A 21,154-nucleotide genomic window follows, 5' to 3' on the forward strand; every position below is an offset into this window, starting at 1 on the left:
ACTGATTCATTGTTCTATAACTGAGATTCTCAACACGTTTGATTTCATTTAGGGCTGTCAATCAATTAAAGATACATTTTTTTATCTGCTCAAAATGTACCTTAAAGGGAGATTTGTCAAGTATTTAATACTCTTATCAACATGGGAGTGGACAAATATGCTGCTTTATGCAAATGTATGTATATTTTTATTAATGTAAATCTGTTAACAACACAAAACAATGACAGATATTGTCCAGAAACCCTCACAGGTACTGCATTTAGCATAAAACAATATGCTCAAATCATAACATGGCAAACTGCAGCCCAACAGGCAACAACAGCTGTCAGTGTGTCAGTGTGCTGACTTGACTATGACTTGCCCCCAACTGCATGTGATTATCATAAAGTGGGCATGTCTGTAAAGGGGAGACTCGTGGGTACCCATAGAACCCATTTACATTCACATATCTGGAGGTCAGAGGTCAAGGGACCCCTTTGAAAATGGTCATGACAGTTTTTCCTCGCCAAAATTTAGTGTAAGTTTGGAGCGTTATTTAACCTCCTTCACAACAAGCTAGTATGACATGGTTGGTACCAATGGATTAATTTTTTCTAGTTTCATATGAAACCAGTATCACTCTTCACTCTAGCTTTAAAACTGAGCCACTACAACCTGAAAATCAAAAGTTGCGTTAATGCGTTAAAGAAATTAGTGTTGTTAAATCAAATTTGCGTTAACGCGTTATTAACGCGGTAACTTCGACAGCCCTAATCTGCTTAAGTGCACAACATTAGTTTGTACTAATTGGCATGTGTCAGTGAAAAGAAACGTATTTACTGAATTAAAGTATGATTTGATTGCGATGATTTAACTTTCAGGTTTGATTTTCAGAGACAATAGCAACATGAATGCAGCATAATAATAATTACGGCTAAAGTTTGTGATTACACGTGGCAGATATTCATCACTAAATTCTGGTATACAGGGATAAAACAACATGATTGTTATTGTTTAATAAATCCAGAGACCTGAGGCAGAATCATTTCACTAAACAATGTTTTATTAGCAAATGTAAAAAACAAATCTCACTGTGTTCTTGCGATCAAATGCCAAAAAACAAACAACAGACTGATTTTATGACTAGTGGAGCAAGAACTGATATAAATAATCTGACGGTACAAATGAAGGAAAAGACAGAAGTTTAATGGACTTGAATTTGTGTGTAAAACTGTTTAGTTTGGTCCAAAGAAGTCGACCATGCCGTTGCCTTTACGACCATCGAAGAAGAAGAAGTTGCGGTGTGGGCGGTCTCTTTGGGAGAGAGCCTGAAGGGAAAACACAAAGGAAACTTATTTAATGAACCAATAAGGTCATATTGTGACACATATACACAACCGTTCTGCTTCCACAACAGCTTGATTGTGTCTGAGATGACATCACACACGCTCGCTTGCCCTCGCAGCTCGTTCAGCGGCTGCTGGTTACAGCGTTCTCCCTCACCACTGGACCAACTTCAATAATTGTTGTCCCCATTAGACACTAAAGCTGAGCATACACTGCACGGTTTTAGAAATGTTGTTGTGTAACTCCTACTCCTACTGTACGAGTAGGTTGTTTGCGATGTTAAGCCAAAGCTCACGACCTGAGTGATCACACTGTACATGTAAAATAGAAAAAACAAACACGTCCCGTCAGCTCCTGCGGGCCGTTCTGGCTGTTGACAGTTGTCAATAAAGATTAGTTTGAAAGCTCCGAGGCAGGTAAAGTTTGTTTGCTAGCAGAGGTCTGTTTGGGTCACAATATACTAACAAGGAAGAAACGTGTTGATCATCCGTGCCGTCCTGTCTGCTGTCTAAAAAAGACTCGCAGGTGGCGAGGAAGACGTGGACAGTATAGCTTGTCCATTTTGCATGAATTGGAGGTAAGCTAGCTACGTTTTACTACGTTTATCTGTTGTACATCGTTATCTTGATAGCTACGCTCTGATTACTGTATAAAAGGCTCTGACGTTGGGAATCGGCTCGTGGTTCTGCTTCAACTGTGTGGGAGCTCGTGGACGGCCGACCACAAATTTCTGACATGTCAGGAGTTCATCCGACTGTCCGACAGCCGGTCGGGAAGAGTTAATCGGTCCTCGGTCCCCCCATGTACACTGCACCACGCACGGCGGTCTGAATCTAAAATGAGTCGTGCGGCTCAAAATGGGCTAAAATCGTACAGTGTATGCCGAGCTTTAGATACACACACACAAAGGAAAATATGGTCTAGGTTGAAAAATACCTGAGTTACCCTTTAAGTTGAGCCCATAAGGTGAGCTCAGTTTTCTGCGAGTGAGTGAAATCAGTCAGATTCACCCGGCGAGACGTCAGTCGGCCCGTTGCAGTGGGTTTCATCACCATCATCATCATCATAGAGACGGCAGGTTGGCCTTGTGCCACAATAGCGCAGCCAGTCCCCTCCCTCTAACACACACACACTTACCCTGACCTGAACTCACGTTACCTTAGCCTCAGGTCACCGTGCACACAGCTCAGAAAATAAGTGGTTTCTCATCAGCTCAGTGAAATCTTATTCAGGTCATGCACTGAAGAAACCCGTTCTCTCTATCTCTCTCTCTCTCTATACATATACTGTATATATACGCGTGTGCATTAAATAATGATGCTGTTTTTATCTGTGAGATGAATCTTAACGACGTCAGTGACCATACGGAGTCTGTGAGTCTCGTCAGAGGAGACTAATGAACGTACACATCAAAATCAATAATTACACTTCAAACCTTTTTGCTGAAATTCGCCAAACTCAAACGGGCACATTTCACGGTTAAACATGTGATAAAAGAGGTTTTATGTGTTCCTCATATGTGATTGTGTCAATTTAAGAATTCATGGTGAAACCCCGTAGGAAGGGATGATTGATTTGTGAACTTTAAGCATTGATGCATCTTCGTATTGATTAGCCTGATCTGGGTCTGTCTGTGTCAAACATACAGGATGCAAACACATTATTATCATCAGTGGTTTTGGTGTTGTCTTTTTATCTATGCTGTTAAGTTTTTTTAATTTAAAAAAAATATATTTTATTTTTATTTCACATTTATTTATATTTAGTCTTTTTTTCTGACATTTTTTCAGACATTTTCCAGACATTTTCCGATCTTTTTTTCTGACTTTATTTGTCCGGCATCTTTCAGATCTTTTTTTTCAGACTTTTTTTTCAGACATTTTTCAGATTTTTTTTTTCAGACTTTTTTTCAGACTTCTTTTTCAGACATTTTTCAGATCTTTTTTTTCAGACTTTTTTTGTCCGATATTTTTCAGATCTTTTTTTTCAGACATTTTTCAGATCTTTTTTTCGGACATTTTATTAGATCTTTCTTTTCGGACATTTTTTCAGACTTTTTTTTCAGACTTTTTTTTCGGACATTTTTTCAGATCTTTTTTTTCAGACATTATTCAGATCTTTTTTTTCAGACATTTTATTAGATCTTTCTTTTCGGACATTTTTTTAGATCTTTTATTTTGGACATTTTTTCAGACATGTTTTTTCAGATCTTTTTTTTCAGACTTTTTGATTTGGACATTTTTTTGGGAAATTTTTTCAGACTTTTTTTTCCAGACATTTTTTTTCAGACTTTTTGTTTTGGACATTTTTTGGGGACATTTTTTAAGACTTTTTTCAAATCTTTTTTTCGGACATTTTTTTCAGACATTTTTCAGACTTTTTTTTCAGACTTTTTCAGATCTTTTTTTTTCAGACATTTTTTCGGCGATTTTTTCAGACTTTTTTTTCAGATATTTTTCAGATTTTTTTTTTCAGACTTTTTTTCAGATATTTTTTCAGACTTTTTTTTTCGGACATTTTTCAGATCTTTTTTTGTCCGACTTTTTTTGTCCGACATTTTTCAGACTTTTTTTTCTTTGTGCGAAGTGTATGAAAGGAATATTGGCCAAAATAATTCCTTCTACTCCCAAATATCACCAAAAATCACACCTCGGTCGGGCTCCAATCTATAATCTGAGGGAATACCATGTGCAAATTGTGTTAATGTCTCTGCTCAGTCATATATTTTCCAATAATGGTCCCATTATGTTCTTATATGCTGACATATCAATGAATTTTTTATGTTGTTCAGCTCGAGGACTTTTCAAATTATTTCCCCCTTTGAGAGGCTTCAGCCAGAGCGTCACACTGAGTTTCTCCGCGGTCACAGAGAAAATCACTCCTACACAGAAGAAGAGTCGCCGCCGTCTTTCTGAAGCTGACCCAGAAACCAGCTGAGTGGCCACCTGTCAGCTGACTGACTCCCTCTCACACCAGAACGGCCATCATTTACTACAGCTGAGTAAATTTACTAAGATGCATCACATTACTGGAGTTATGAGGCTCCTATATGATTGTATATACATTCATGTTTACAGGCTTACCTTGACAACTTCCTGTCCCAGAACTCCTCCCACGACAGCGCACACTGGAGACATCTCAGAGAAGCAGTAGCTGGGGACAAACATGTACCACTGTGACTAAATACAAAGTGTGATGTGATATCTCCTGATTCGATACTATCACGATACTTTGGTGCCGATACGATATGTATTGTGATGTGAAAGTATTGCTTTTTTAACACTAGAACATGGGAAAAAGTTGAATCATACACTTTGGAAAATATGTAAATTAATCCAGTAAAAATGTTTGATATTCAGCGTGTATGTAGTCAGAGATGTCCTGAAGTCAAATATATCAGTCATTGTCAGGAGGTTTTTTTTTTTTTTTCCAGCAACACGATAATCAAGGAATAAACATTAAACAATAAACATTTCCCTCACAAATTTATGGTATTTTCTTTTTACTTTATAAAGGGACATGTAATGTTTTATACTTCTGGTGAATATAATCCAATCAATCTTATTTCTATATATGTATTTTGTATATACAGTTCCCTTTGTTAACACCTTATTTTGAAAACCACACGTAATCACACATGTATACTTCCTCTAACTTCTCCAAGGTGGTCTCTAGCTCTCCCGTCAGCTCCGTTCTCTTTATACATCCATGGTCAGCTCCATCGGGGCCGTTTGACTGCATTTAACATAAATGTCAGTATATGGGTGCTCTACAGTTGTAGCGTCGGCCCATTTGACCATGGAGATGAGAGTGCCGGCCGGCTCGACCGCTCGTTACCGCGATACGATAACGTTTCCTGTCCGTGACAGAGTTAGCATGCAGCTTTAGCCGTGATGTCTAGCTCTGCTTTTCCTGCAATGTGTGAAACTCAAAGTGTTTCCATCCTTTACTGGATGTGTAGTGTTTACCATGCAGGATTTAACATGTGAGGGTGCAGGTTGTATCCACGCTGACCCTCCACCGTTTTCTACTTTCTGCGGTTTGTTTTGGTTGACGGATATGGAACGGATTGACGTCACGTTACTCAGACTACCACAATAAAAGCGGCAACTTCGCACACAGTCTGAATTATCCATTCACAGTCTCACTTGTGTAAAATGAAAATCACATTACAGGTAAAGAGGCTTTGTACCTGATGAAGTCATCATTCAGGAGGTCACTGCTCACGGCCAAGGCCTCCAGGACGTCATCACGGATCTGTCTCAGGAGCTGACTGTCCTCTGGAAAGGATTGTGGGTCGGGGTCACGGCCTTTGTCGGTACGAAACTTCAACAGCACTGTGGAGACGGAGGGAAGGGGGGAGCAGGAGGAACATGAACAGAAATAAACGACAGTTGAGAGGCTGGAAACAAGTTTAAAACATTTCTCTAAAGCAATATTTTCCATATAATCTATTGCCATTTATAATTTCATCACGCTTTTCAAGAGACTTCACGGGTGAATTATCATCTCATGGAAAGACAACATCTTATCTCTGAAACAGGATAAGATCTGGATGTGGTTGCACCATCAACCATTTCATCCGATTACGCCTCCCCACATCAAAATAAGAGCGTGCACACAGAGACGCAAACATACACCTACACAAGGAAATATTAGGGTGAGAAAAAAAAACCTCTTTCCTGTGTCTAAGAGTCGGCTGCAGGACTGATTGAGACATGAAAATCAGACACGTGCACTTTATTTGGTCATGAGCAATATTTCAAATAACCGACGTCTCCAACTGTGCCACACATCAACACTTCGCCCCCGCATTTCCTGTTCGTCCATTAACTTAAACCACAAGAGGAAGTCAAGTCCTCCCACGGCCATTTCCACCAGAGTGGCACATCACAGACACACACACTCTCACAGACACACACACAGACACACACAAACACACACAGACACACACACACACACACACACACACACATGAGCAGTGACGATGAATCACTTTCACACCTCGGCTCTGCCCTTTCATCAGTGAAACTTTTGTTTGTAAAAAGTTAAGACTGGCGCAGCTACACAGGAAATCAAACTGAATTACATAACTCAATATAATAATGTGCACATGGATGGAACAATGATAGTATCTCCTACACATGTAGTAGTGAGACGTAATTAGTCTTCAGATTAAAGTCAAGGGGGAATATTCAAGATAGCTATGTCGAAACCTGCCTATGAAGGTCAAATACAACAGACAATATGTTTTTCATTATTAAGACAACGTCTGTACAGTGAGTGAGAGAGTTTATGTTCCTTTGGCAGAGCTGGTACAAGAATATCTAACTGTTTGACAAAGCAAAACATGCTTATTCCATTCCTTTATCTGCTCAAAATGTACCTTAAAGGGAGATTTGTCAAGTATTTAATACTCTTATCAACATGGGAGGTGGACAAATATGCTGCTTTATGCAAATGTATATATATATTTATTATTGAAAATCAATTAGCAACACAAAACAATGAGAGATATTGTCCAGAAACCCTCACAGGTACTGCATTTAGCATAAAAAATATGCTCAAATCATAACATGGCAAACTGCAACCCAACAGACAACAACAGCTGTCAGTGTGTCAGTGTGCTGACTTGACTATGACTTGCCCCAAACTGCATGTGATTATCATAAAGTGGGCATGTCTGTAAAGGGGAGACTCGTGGGTACCCATAGAACCCATTTTCATTCACATATCTGGAGGTCAGAGGTCAAGGGAGCCCTTTGAATATGGCCATGACATATAATACAATACATAGACAATATGTTTTTCATTATTAAGACAACATCTGTACAGTGAGTGAGAGAGTTTATGTTCCTTTGGCAGAGCTGGTACAATAATATCTAACTGTTTGGCAAAGCAAAACCTGCTTATTCTATTCCTTATTCTTATTCTTATCTCATTCCAGGAGATTATGTAATCAATCATGTGTGTGCAACTCTGTCTGTCTGTCCATGGCTAATCTTGCATACTGCTGGACCCATCAGTCTAATATTTTTCGTGCTCATTTATGACGTGGTTGCAGTGATTCACACTTTTTGAAAACATTTTTTATTGACGGTTTCATACCGTCGTTGACAGCTGACTCCTCACTATACTTAACCGGCCGCAAGTTGTCGACAACTGCTTCAGTTTGGACTCTTGTTTCCTTACAAATTAATAATTATTCCTCTGTATGTATGTATGTATGTATGTATAATTATCGCTTAGCAAATGAAAAACTGAACCGAGCGCTTACTACAACGGAGCGAGTCTTCTCGCGTCGGTAGGAGGAGAGCTAGTTAGCTGTTAGCAGCCGGTGGGCAGCAGAGTCCTGCGGTGTGTTTGGCCAACAGAGCTAACAACTAATGGGGCTAATGGTGCCTTCAAATGAAACTTGTGAGCTTGTGTTTACAACATGGGAAGTCGTGTACACAATATGCTTGGCGTTCAAGTGGTTAACTCGTGAGAACAACGCTGCTAAGCAACGGCAATATTAACGAGCTAACAGCTAACGAGGCTAATACAGCTAACAGAGCTAAAGGAACTAAACACACAGCAGGGCTGACAGTTTCTGTTGAGAAGAAGCGTTAAACAGTCAACATAAAGCATAACACAGTAAACTGCAGTTTAAATGCATAGAGCCGGTGCAGACAGTGTCATAGATTAAAATGAGAGCGTATCTGCAGCGTGAGACGTGTGAGTGAAAACAGTGTCTGATACGCTTGCGGTCTAGATGGGGGACAATTGTGGTTTGTATTTATTCGATCAAACATTAAAGCAGAGGCCGCTGCAGACACAGCTGGTGGAGATCTGAACTCTACTGAGTGCATCTTTCTAGTTATATACTGTTTATATACTGCTTTGTCATCTTTTCTCGTGCTCTCAATGTGTCTAGACAGGCTGCTTATATAATAAAAAAAGGGAATTATGTAGTTCAGAGATACTGTACTAATGATAATAAGCAAAAACACACACACACACACACACAACCGCGGTTCAGATCACCCGACTGTTCCTAGTCAGACAGGAAGCAGTTGTAACAGAGGAAGAGCCACTTCCTCATCGGTCGCCCAAAACAACAACCGCTAGCTCCAATTATAGAAACAGCAAAGGAATAATAACGCAGCCCCCTGTCTCACATTTACTAAATAAAACAACAACAACAGGGCGTGTTTCCACTCAGGGCGAGGCTGCAGTGGGTTTCAGAGAGTGGGGGCGTTAATAGACTGAAGGTCACGACGCCGGGCACACACCTAAAATTAACCAGCCGAGATCAGTTCACAATCAGAGGTGGAAGAAGTATTCAGATCATTTACTGAAGTAAAAGTGCTAATACCACACTGTGAAAATACTTCACTCCTAGTAAAAGTCCTGCATTCAAAACCTTACTTAAGTAAAAGTAAAAGTAAAAGTGTTATCAGAAAAATGTACTTAAAGTACTAAAAGTAAAAGTACTCATTATGCAGTAAAATGTTTTATTCTATCTGATGTTTCTGGATTAATATTACTGATGCATTAATTTGTATGTTGCATATAGTGCATGTAGTAGTTGTAGGGTTTTTTTCAAAGAAATTCCTAATTAGTGAAGAATATTATAAATTAAGGCTGTAAAATCGATTAAAATATTTAATCGCAATTAAATTTTACATTTTTTATCTGTTCTAAATTAACCTTAAAGGGAGATTTGTCAAGTATTTAATACTCTTATCAACATGAGAGTGGACAAATATGCTGCTTTATGCAAATGTATGTATATATTTATTATTGGAAATCAATTAACAACACAAAACAATGACAGATATTGTCCAGAAACCCTTACAGGTACTGCATTCAGCATAAGAAATATGTTCAAATCCTCGCCAAAATGTAGCGTAAGTTTGGAGCATTATTTAACCTCCTTTGCAACAAGCTAGTATGACATGGTTGGTACCGATGGATGCTTTAGGTTTTTTAGTTTCATATGATACCAGTATCTTCACTCTAGCTTTAAAACTGAGCTGCTACAACTTAAAAACTGCAAGTTGCATTAATACATTAAAGAAATTAGTGGCGTTAAAACAAATTTGGGTTAACGCGTTCTTATTATTAACTTCAAATTATAAATTCAATATGCTTTTTAAATATGATAAAAACTTGCATTTAGTATTAGTGACCTTGGCTCCTGTCATCCTGTCAAAGTGTAACTGAATTCTCATTATTTACTACATTTATGTGCAGGAAAGTTTTCATAAATACCCATTTTCTGTGTATTTCCTGCTCTTCTATGCTTGACGTTATGTACGTGTCAGAATGTTCTCTATTCTACGCTCAGTGCACATGACTGGCCATGGACGGCCTGTGATGGAAACTAGCATGTAGTGTGTGGGGATGGTGGAGGGCCAGGTGACAGGAGAGACAATAACAACTCTTAGAGGATGTTATCAGACGCTGTAAATAACCTGAAAACAGGAAGGTAAATTTAAGATTTATTTAAATGGTTAAAACAGTCCATTGGGTTTGACTGTATGTGAGTACTCATGTGCAACTCAGCGTATCAATGTTCTTTTTTCCATCTAAATTTGTTGGATATTTTCTTTTTAAAGCACACAAGCTTGACCTTCAACAGTTCTCTCTATAAGGTCATTTAACAAAGGTCATGGACATTATTTTCCGTACACGTGCAGCGACAGCTCATCAGCTGAATTAGAACCTGTGACTTTGCATGCTCATGGGACACGTTTCAGTCTCGCTGCGGGGGTCCCACACATTTTCAGTTTCTGATTTCTATTCGTTTTTAGACCTTTCAGGATTCGATTTGTTATATTTGATCAATTCTCTGTATGGAAATTCTGTTTATGTGCTGCCGCCTACACAGAAATGTCTGAAGACCTCTCGTATACTCTACAGCTCATTTAACTGATAGTTGTGTCAACTAGACAATATCCCTTTCCCCCAAAAAAATAATCTCATAATGAAACTAGGGCTGGCAATGGATTGAATATTTATACGCAATTAATCGCTTGATTGTCCGTAGTTAATTGTGATTAAGTACCGTGAAGCATGAAGTAGTCCACTGGTGTTCGCTTCATCCCGGCTTTGGCCTTCTCAGTGGTCCAGTCGACCTCCAGAGCCTCCTTCAGGGTGCAGAAACTGGCTGTCTGATTGGTTGGAGATTAAAAAATAATGTCAAGAAGAGGTGAATCAGAGGTGTATTAATTCTTTGCTCATCTTTAAGATTTATATAATGAATGTCTGGTTGTTAAGGAAAACTATTTATTTGGATTTGTGTGGACTCTATGTATATTTATATGCATGCAGGCTGATTATAAACTTGAAACAACAGAAAGCAATACAAAAGAAAGATTGCATCTCATTTTGGAAGGAGACAACCAGACCTCACAAATGATCAAAGGTGTTTTTCCATTTTGTGTTATTTTCTCAATACGTTCCACTCGTCCTATCTTAACAGTTTTTAGTCCAGCCTCCATTTAAAGGTCATTTTATTCCCCACCCATACAGTTGTGCCTTTGAGCCAAATAGAGGGAAACCCCTATTATATGTGACAGTTCGTTATATCAGGTTTGCTGGTAGATAAAGTAATTTAAACTGATATATTCTCTGTTTAATATGTTTAAAGATGCACTCATTTACCTTTTTCACAATGGTGGTCTCGTTGGGGTCGACTTTGGCTTTCTTCGCCTCCGGACCGTCGTTGGAATTTCCCTTCGGTTTCACCAGTTTCGGTTTCTCCCTAAAAAGAGAGAGTGAAGAGAAAGATATCCCACGTTATATAGAGAGGAGACAGTCAGACAGTTTTATTACCCTGTAATGTTAATCCCATCCAATGGTGCTTAAGTCGTGGTACCCTGTAAAAAATATCATGATATTAATAGTAGAATTACTACTGTCATTAGTATTATTACTGTTTTTTTAATCTATTAATTATTATAAATATTATTGTTTTTTCATTATTTATTTATTTTTAATATATGTTTTATGTATCCTTTTTTAAATCATTATTTATCATTATAAATATGATTGTTTTCTATTAATTATTTTTAATAAATGTATTTTATTTTTTGAAGAGTGTTCTTCTTCTGTCTTTTGACATTATGTTTGTTTATATATTAATATGCAATACCATGTTTTGTTATCTTGGAAAATGATGCTTTATAATAAAATGTTTATGATATTTTTGTCGATATCGCTACTACAGTACCAATATCTACTGCAGTGCTCCTGAGCAAGGCACTTTAACCCGCAGCAGCTTCCACGTGTGGAGAACGTAACACAAACACTTACTCGACGTAGTTGTGCTCCTTTCCGAGGTTGCAGAACATGTAACCATAGTAACCGTAGACGTCGCCACAGAAGACCTTGATGTTGTGCTGAGAACATAGCTGGTCGACACGCACCATCAGGTCTCTGGAGCAGCCTGTCAGACACACCTGGAGGAGAAAAAACACAGTCGGAGGACGGCTGGTCAGAGAGGCTGCCTAGTGGTCAAATGCTTTCCTGATCAATTACCAGTGTTACCAGTATTACCAGTATTACCAGTATTACCAGCATGCCAGTATTACCAGTATTACCAATATTACCAGTATTACCAGTGTTACCAGTGTTACCAGTATTACCAGTATTACCAGTAATGCCAAAGTGCTTCTGAGCAACAGCAGTTGACCTCTTATACTGAAGGAACACCAACAAATATCCATCGTTTTACAAATACTCTCACTTATACAGTAAAAAAACTGCAAATGTGAAAGATGAGGTGAAAAACTTTAATTTATACATATTATAAGTTCATATTAATTTAACCGATTTTATTTTATTAAACACAAGCGTTTCCCCTCATTTCTAATTAATGCTTAGTTGACTTTCTTCGTCATAAATAATGCGGAGTCTTTGTGCTACTTCAAGGATTACAACCCGGAGGTTTTGAGGTTGACCACAGTTATAGAAAGCCGTTTTCTTCCTCAGCGCTTACTGAGCACGTCGTTCAGAGCGGTTTTATGACATTGTGTCGGACTGTTCTGCCCAATTTCAGTGCTAAATTCAGCCTTTTCTCCGTCCTTCCAGACGTCCACAGACTAGGGCTGTCGATCGATTAAAATAGTTAATTAATCACCATCCATCCATCTGCAACCGCTTATCCCGTTAGGGGTCGCGGGGGGGCTGGAGCCGATCCCAGCCGACATTGGGCGAAGGCAGGGTACACCCTGGACAGGTCGCCAGTCCATCGCAGGGCTAACACATATAGACAGACAACCATTCACGCTCACATTCACACCTACGGGCAATTTAGAGTCCACAATTAACCTAACCTACATGTCTTTGGACTGTGGGAGGAAACCGGAGTACCCGGAGAAAACCCACGCTAACACGGGGAGAACATGCAAACTCCACACAGAAGGGTCCCAAGCTGGATTCGAACCTGCAACCCTCTAGCTGTGAGGCGCCAGTGCTAACCACTGCACCACCGTGCAGCCCTTTAATTAATCACACATTTTTTTATTTGTTCAAAATGTACCTTAAAGGGAGATTTGTCAAGTATTTAATACTCTTATCAACATGGGAGTGGACAAATATGCTGCTTTATGCAAATGTATTTATATATATATTATTGGAAATCAATTAACACAAAACAATGACAGATATTGTCCAGAAACCCTCACAGGTACTGCATTTAGCATAGAAAATATGCTCAAATCATAACATGGCAAACTCAAGAATCCTTCTGTGTGCATTTATTAATATTGAGTCTGATCTGACTCAATAGAGAAAAAAGTTGTTGTCCCATCATGATTTTATTCATGTGGTATTTCTCTGTTCCTTCTTGCAAGAAACTAAAATGAACCGCAGCAGAAAAGTATAAAATTGTACAGTAAACATGCAGAGAGAGCGGCTGAGAGTCTCAGTAGTGAGTCAGCTGTACTCTGAAAGTACCCAGATGGACAGTGTGTGTTTTTCTATTGTATGTCAGTAATTAGGCCTCTCATATGAAAACTGTGACCACACTCCAACCGTTCCACTTTAATCACCCTCCATCTTCCCGCTGAGCCACACAGAAACATCCTGGAAGCAGATAAAAGTGATGAATGATCTACTGCAGAGAGAGAGAGACAGAGAGAGAGACCCCCCTCTGTTTTCCATTTTTTATTCTATCTCAAGCTTTTTCAATTGTCCTGCCTTCTCCCTCCGACCCTCTCATCCTCCCTCCCTCCCTCTGTCCTACTAACATCCATCTCATCCTCTCCTCACTTTGTCTTGCTGCTACTTTCCTCCTCCCTTCCTCCTCCTCCTCCTCCTCCTGACCCTCACTGAGCACCCCCAGAGGGAGGAAGACTGCCGACAATTCAGACACAACAGGAGGGAAAAAAAGATCTCTGTTATTCCTCTGATGGTGTTCAAATACTCAGCTGCCTTCAGTAGTGATGACACTGAGCCTGTGCGTATACTAAAGCTGCCTGTAGAAATGAATGCAAATAATACAATCATCCATTTATTGCTCGCTCTAAACCCATCTACCGGCTTAACAACACACATACAATCATAATGTTTGTTATAGTATATTGTGCCAATTATGTCATCATGTTTAACCATGGGTACACCCAGTGGGAATCAAAACCTGGATTCAAACACTAGCTGGGGCGGTGGCTGTAGCTCAGAGCAGGTCGTCCTATAACCACATGGTTCGGGGTTCGATCCCCGGTTTCTACTGTCTGCCATGTCGAAGGGCCTTTCTCAAACCGGCCCCTTAACCCTCCCACTCTGTTTGTTGTCACACTCACAGCTGAATGAAGCAGCCGTCTTTAAGCTGTAGGGTATAAATACAGCAGCAAGCTTTGGGACAAACTTTCCACTCTCTGACGGAAACTGTCGTAACGTTTCGTAACCACGGTTTCGTATCAAGCGGAGTGGATGTGCAAAGGTTCACAGTATTAAGAATAAAAAGAATATGCAATATACAGAGAAACTAAATATAAAACTTCCTGTGGTGGAATTTATTTTTTTGTAAATATCTTCTTGTTTTTAACTCTGATGTTAAATGAGCTGGTATTTGTAACAGTCCCTGTCTACATAAAACACTTTACAATCAAATGAACACGTCTACAGTTTTCTAGACCAGACAAGGGTAGATTTGATCATAAATTCAATGTATCTTTTAAATTGTTAACGTCTGTATGCAATGTAATAAAATAAAATAATATGCTCAAATCACAACACACTGACAGCTGTTGTTGCCTGTTGGGCTGCAGTTTGCCATGTTATGATTTGAGCATATTGTTTTACACTAAATGCAGTACCTGTGAGGGTTTCTGGACAATATCTGTCATTGTTTTGTGTTGATAATTAATTTCCATTAATAAATATATACATACATTTGCATAAAGCAGCATATTTGCCCAGTTCCATGTTGATAAGAGTATTAAATACTTGACAAATCTCCCTTTGAACACGTGTGATTAATCGCGATTAACTATGGACAATCATGCGATTAATCCCTTTAATGGATTGACAACCCTACAATGTAATTTTGTAGGAGACGGGGTTGAAACAGTTTACACTTGACAGAGTTGTGTCATGTAGCATCTATAATAAGGTATCCAGCATAGGACTGGGATTCTTAGTAGGACAGGCGACACCCAGTGGACAAATAGGATAGCACTTCATTTTATTGAAAAATTGTAATTTATGACTTCTCTGCAATTTTCACAATTTACAAACTCATCCAGTGGGCCAGATTGGAGCCTTTGGTGGGCCGGTTCTGGCCCTCTGGCTGTATGTTTGACACCCCTGCAAATTATATAATTTATCTGTTGACACTTTAACATATTTGAGTAGAGCCGTCTTTCAGTTACCCCGTCTGTGTTTGATGACTTGAATAAACTTTCTTTTCCACTCACCGCATCGAACTGCAGAAAGAAGTCGTCTGGTTTGTCTTCGATTTTGTCCTGGTCTGCGTGGACCTTCACCATCGGGTTGAGGTTCTGGCCTCGCTCCAGAGACGCCTGGGCTCGGTTCTGACCCTTAGCCGTCACGGGAACCAGGAACTGAGCTCGACACGACTCCTCCGACACCTGATGGACACACAGACAAGGAACACACTGCAGAGTGAGGATTGAGCTGGATGTGATTCAGCTTGAAGATAATTAACACTGTGTATTTAGTGGACGTGTTTGTGTTTCCATTCTTTAAAAATAGATATGTTTTTCAAATAAGTATAAATTATTTAGTCACACAGGACCACAGAGAGCAAAGACTTGCACGCTGTAGATTAAATATTCACTTCAAAACATGATGTGAAGCCAGAATTAAGCTGTCATAACAAAGTTACCACAATAAAAATTAATGCAAAACAGCTGGTTTGTTTCCTTACTGAAAGTGAAAATCATTACTTTGCCCCAGGCTCCATCTAGTGGACACACACAGGACTGCACATAAGGCCATTACTATTCCATTATTTCTAAGGGCTGTGAATCCTACAGATGTTTAGCTAACAGCTGAAAACAAAGATTTCTAGATTTAAACTGAAACCCAAGTCAACTCTGTAGACCACCGGCTCCCAACCTGAGGCTCCCGACCCCCATTATGGGTCGCCAAAGCTTCACGGGGGGTCGCAAGGCCTTCTTGATTTCCCTTGAGAAGTCGTCCCGAGACTAAAATTACTTTTAGGAACTTCTTGGTGGAAACTCAGTTTAAGACAATGTTTTTTTTTAAATATACAGCTGGCCTAAATCTCAGCATTTCATTAATTCCTGTGAAGAAAACTAAATGAAATTGTTGTATTTTTATAGTTTGGATTATAATTTAAATTATAAACTTAAAAATTAGAAAAGTATGCAGTTAAAGGTCCAGTGTGTAGGATCGGGAGGTATCCAGCGGTGAGATGAGAAGATCGCAACCAACTGAAGCCTCTCCCGTGTGCCAAGCGTGTTGGAGAGGCCGACAAGAAAACACAAATGTGCCTCTCTAGAGCCACCTGGAGCAGAGCCAGTACGTACAGTATGTGTATACGTGGGAAGTGAGTGGTGAAGCGAGAGAGAGAGAGAGAGAGAGAGCGGCAGCGACAGGAACGAGTAACGTTATCGACTCCGGCCCAGGCAGGAAAAGTTAACAGAGTTTGGTTTGTCCGTTGAAGAGGACCCGCTCCCTATGTAGATATGAACGGCTCATTTTAAGGTAACAAAAACACAATGATTCTTATTATCAGGTGATTATACACTAAAGAAAACATACGTATTAATATTATATTCCATTTCTGCTAATAGATCCTCCTAAATGTTACACACTGGTCCTTAAAAACAATGGAAGAAAAAAGATGAAAACACCAAATTTGTCAAAAAAAATGAAGCCTATTAAGTAGGTATGATTGAAAAATACATAATAGACAGAGTTTTGTATTAAAAGTTACTAAAAATAACAGGAAAACTCATCTCTGTCTGATGCAATTTTCACAGGAAATAATCTGCTCAAAATTCATCCAAATCGCTCGTTTTACACAAAGTTACTGCGTTCACTATTTGGGTTGATTGTACAGTTTATCAGTTCTGTACCGTTATTGTTGTGCATTAATATGAAATATCATAAAATATGTGACTTAGTCAGGGCAGGGGTCTCAATGATAGAAAAGGGGCCCATTAAAGCTGAAGTGGCGAGATTGTAGCAACTATGATTAAAAAAAGTTATTTCTATAAAACGGTCACTATATCGTGACAGTAGTGCATGAGACAGGTAACCTGAAAAAAATCATGTGTCCTCTGGTGCTCCTAACGGCATCTGCAAGATTTCACAGACCGGAGGAAAACAAGCAGTAAGAGCTGCTGTCTATGAGAGCCGGCTGTCAATCACTCGCGAACTCCGACCAAATGGTGAAACTAGGCAGCGCTGATCAAATATGAATCAATATTATGTTACGTTAATGCCTATTTCTCTCCTCAGATGTTTTCAGAATCATCTTGTAGTGCACGGTTTAGCTGTAAAATGAGAAAGTTTGTGACGCCGCCGCCATTGTGAAATCTGGTGAATCAACGCCAAGTTCTGGTCACATGACCGGAGCACAGCCAATAGGAACGCTCTCTCAATGAAATGACCTGTGATTGGTCAAAGTCTCCCGTCACAGGCTAGATTTTCTAAAGCCTGACAACAGAGCCATGAGGAGGAGCAGAAGTCTAGTTATCTCTCAGAACACTTGAATTACAATATGCTGAAAGGTTATTATGGAATTTTTGCCCAATTATGCCAAAAATGTACTGACTACTGCCTCTTTAGGGAAAAAGGTTGGGAACCCGATGAGGAGGACGGGGAAAAGAGCTTGTTTTCATGTGTGTACTGTGTGTACTGTGTGAGCATGTGTACCTTTTCATGGTCCAGCAGAGTGAGTCCTTTAACTCCAGCCAGGATCAAGTTCTTGGCCACTTCGGCCCCCAGACCACCTAAACCTGCCAGGAGCACACGGGACCCTCGTAACCTGTAAAAACAACAACAACAACAACAACAACAACAGGGCTTAGGTTAACTGAAGGTGGTTTTAGGTTTTAGTAGGTTTTAGGTTAACTGAAGGTTTTAGGTTTTAGTAGGTTTTAGGTTAACTGAAGGTTTTAGGTTAACTGAAGGTTTTAGGTTAACTGAAGGTTTTAGTAGGTTTTAGGTTTTAGTAGGTTTTAGGTTAACTGAAGGTTTTAGGTTAACTGAAGGTTTTAGGTTTTAGTAGGTTTTAGGTTAACTGAAGGTTTTAGGTTAACTGAAGGTGGTTTTAGGTTTTAGTAGGTTTTAGGTTAACTGAAGCTGGTTTTAGGTTTTAGGTTAACTGAAGCTGAAGGTAGGTTTTAGGTTAACTGAAGGTTTTAGGTTAACTGAAGCTGGTTTTAGGTTTTAGTAGGTTTTAGGTTAACTGAAGCTGAAGGTAGGTTTTAGGTTTTAGTAGGTTTTAGGTTAACTATAACTGGTTTTAGGTTTTAGTAGGTTTAAGGTTAACTATAACTGGTTTAAGGTTATAACTGAAGCTGGTTTTAGGTGGTTTTAGGTTTTAGCTGGTTTTAGGTTAACTGAAGGTGGTTTTATGTTATCTGAAGCTAGGTTTTAGTAGGTATTAGTAGGTTTAAGGTTAACTATAACTGGTTTTAGGTTTTAGTAGGTTTTAGGTTAACTATAACTGACTATAACTGTAACTGAAGGTGGTTTTAGGTTAACTATAACTGTAACTGAAGGTGTTTTTTTGTTTTAGGTGGTTTAAGGTTAACTATAACTGACTATAACTATAACTGAAGGTGGTTTTATGTTATCTGAAGCTAGGTTTTAGTAGGTATTAGTAGGTTTTAGGTTAACTGAAGCTGACTATAACTAAAGAGGTGGTTTTAGGTTAACTATAACTGACTATAACTGTAACTGAAGGTGGTTTTATGTTATCTGAAGCTAGGTTTTAGTAGGTTTTAGTAGGTTTAAGGTTAACTATAACTGGTTTTAGGTATTAGTAGGTTTAAGGTTAACTATAACTGTAACTGAAGGTGGTTTTATGTTATCTGAAGTTAGGTTTTAGTAGGTATTAGTAGGTTTTAGGTTAACTATAACTGGTTTTAGGTTAACTGAAGCTGACTATAACTGCAACTGAAGGTGGTTTTATGTTATCTGAAGCTAGGTTTTAGTAGGTATTAGTAGGTTTTAGGTTAACTATAACTGGTTTTAGTAGGTATTAGTAGGTTTAAGGTTAACTATAACTGGTTTTAGGTATTAGTAGGTTTAAGGTTAACTATAACTGGTTTTAGTAGGTATTAGTAGGTTTAAGGTTAACTATAACTGGTTTTAGTAGGTATTAGTAGGTTTAAGGTTAACTATAACTGACTATAACTGCAACTGAAGGTGGTTTTATGTTATCTGAAGCTAGGTTTTAGTAGGTATTAGTAGGTTTTAGGTTAACTATAACTGGTTTTAGTAGGTATTAGTAGGTTTAAGGTTAACTATAACTGACTATAACTGCAACTGAAGGTGGTTTTATGTTATCTGAAGCTAGGTTTTAGTAGGTATTAGTAGGTTTTAGGTTAACTATAACTGGTTTTAGTAGGTATTAGTAGGTTTAAGGTTAACTATAACTGGTTTTAGTAGGTATTAGTAGGTTTTAGGTTAACTATAACTGGTTTTAGTAGGTATTAGTAGGTTTTAGGTTAACTATAACTGGTTTTAGTAGGTATTAGTAGGTTTAAGGTTAACTATAACTGGTTTTAGTAGGTATTAGTAGGTTTAAGGTTAACTATAACTGGTTTTAGTAGGTATTAGTAGGTTTAAGGTTAACTATAACTGGTTTTAGTAGGTATTAGTAGGTTTTAGGTTAACTATAACTGGTTTTAGTAGGTATTAGTAGGTTTTAGGTTAACTATAACTGGTTTTAGTAGGTATTAGTAGGTTTAAGGTTAACTATAACTGGTTTTAGTAGGTATTAGTAGGTTTAAGGTTAACTATAACTGACTATAACTGTAACTGAAGGTGGTTTTCTGTTTTAGGTGGTTTTATGTTATCTGAAGCTAGGTTTTAGTAGGTATTAGTAGGTTTAAGGTTAACTATAACTAACTATAACTGTAACTGAAGGTGGTTTTAGGTTAACTATAACTATAACTAACTATAACTGTAACTGAAGGTGGTTTTCTGTTATCTGAAGCTAGGTTTTAGTAGGTATTAGTAGGTTTAAGGTTAACTATAACTGGTTTTAGGTTAACTATAACTAACTATAACTGTAACTGAAGGTGGTTTTATGTTTTAGGTGGTTTTATGTTATCTGAAGCTAGGTTTTAGTAGGTATTAGTAGGTTTTAGGTTAACTATAACTGAAGAGGTGGTTTTAGGTTAACTATAACTGGTTTTAGGTTAACTATAACTGGTTTTAGGTTAACTATAACTGACTATAACTGTAACTGAAGCTGGTTTTCTGTGTTCGGACCTCTTCTGGGCATCGAGTCCCCACAGTCGGATCTGTCGGTCGTACTGCGCCGCCTCCTCCTCGCTGATGACCGGGTCCTCCTTCTCGATCATATCGATCATCTCAGATCTCTTCAGACGGTGATCAGGGGGTAAATTAAGCTGTTTTCTTTATGTAGCTAGAGGATCCTGGAGGTGTTTCAAATGTTCCGCGACGCTCCCGCTGAATGAACGGGCGCTGAGTGATGACGTCACCAGAACACAACACTAGAGCTGCATTTCTATATAATAATACATTTTAAGTTAAAGTATTGTCATACTCTCGCGTGGTCTTTTTTATTATTAACTTCTTATTTATTTATTTATTTATATTGTGTGTTTTTTTTATTTTATGTTGGTTTTGTTTCATTTCTGTTGTCCTTTTATGTTTGTCACAGCTCTTTGTTTATGTTTTCTGCTATGCTTCTTTTGTATGTAAATGTTTTTAATGTTTCCTGCTGTTACTATGGATACTGTAATTTTGAAATAAAAAATAATAAAAAAAGAAGAAGAAAAACATGTGAATTGTGGAAAGATGTCAATAATTTTATACTTGTTAACATTTTCTCAGATTTTGCACTGTACTATAGAAATATTATATTTGGTTGCTATGATTATAGTGACAAAGACAGTAATGCATTTTTTCTTATTAATTCAATTTTAATTCTTGCGAAGTTCCACATTCACAAGTGTAAATTTACCCCAAAAAAGCCTAATTTCTTTGTATTTATGAAAGAAATGGAATTATATCTGTCAACAATTTCTTCCTCACAAAACAAAAAAGCAAAAAATAAAAATGAATGTATGCAATATCTTTAAAGTTTTTAAGTGAAATTATTGTCATTCTCTCACGTGGTCTTTTTTTTAATTATTATTTTATG

The 21,154-nt window shown here is 38.3% G+C and overlaps 1 protein-coding gene and 1 long non-coding RNA gene across 2 annotated transcripts; one reads left to right on the forward strand and one right to left on the reverse strand.

The window, feature by feature from the left end:
* Positions 1-1,164: 1,164 nt before the first annotated feature.
* sae1 (SUMO1 activating enzyme subunit 1) lies at positions 1,165-20,478 on the reverse strand. Its single transcript, XM_037776338.1, has 9 exons — positions 20,257-20,478; positions 17,686-17,797; positions 15,234-15,407; positions 11,629-11,774; positions 10,978-11,077; positions 10,379-10,484; positions 5,519-5,663; positions 4,410-4,479; positions 1,165-1,307 (listed from the first exon to the last, which is right to left on the reverse strand). The coding sequence occupies exons 1-9, from the start codon at positions 20,355-20,357 to the stop codon at positions 1,215-1,217; spliced, it is 1,047 nt and encodes a 348-aa protein (XP_037632266.1). The 5' UTR covers positions 20,358-20,478; the 3' UTR covers positions 1,165-1,214.
* On the forward strand, positions 19,273-20,242 carry LOC119492027. Its single transcript, XR_005207702.1, has 4 exons — positions 19,273-19,314; positions 19,767-19,809; positions 19,869-20,023; positions 20,126-20,242. It is a non-coding gene; the product is annotated as an uncharacterized LOC119492027 (long non-coding RNA).
* Positions 20,479-21,154: the final 676 nt, after the last annotated feature.

Source organism: Sebastes umbrosus, chromosome 7 (assembly GCF_015220745.1).
Source record: "Sebastes umbrosus isolate fSebUmb1 chromosome 7, fSebUmb1.pri, whole genome shotgun sequence".
Taxonomy (NCBI): domain Eukaryota; kingdom Metazoa; phylum Chordata; class Actinopteri; order Perciformes; family Sebastidae; genus Sebastes; species Sebastes umbrosus.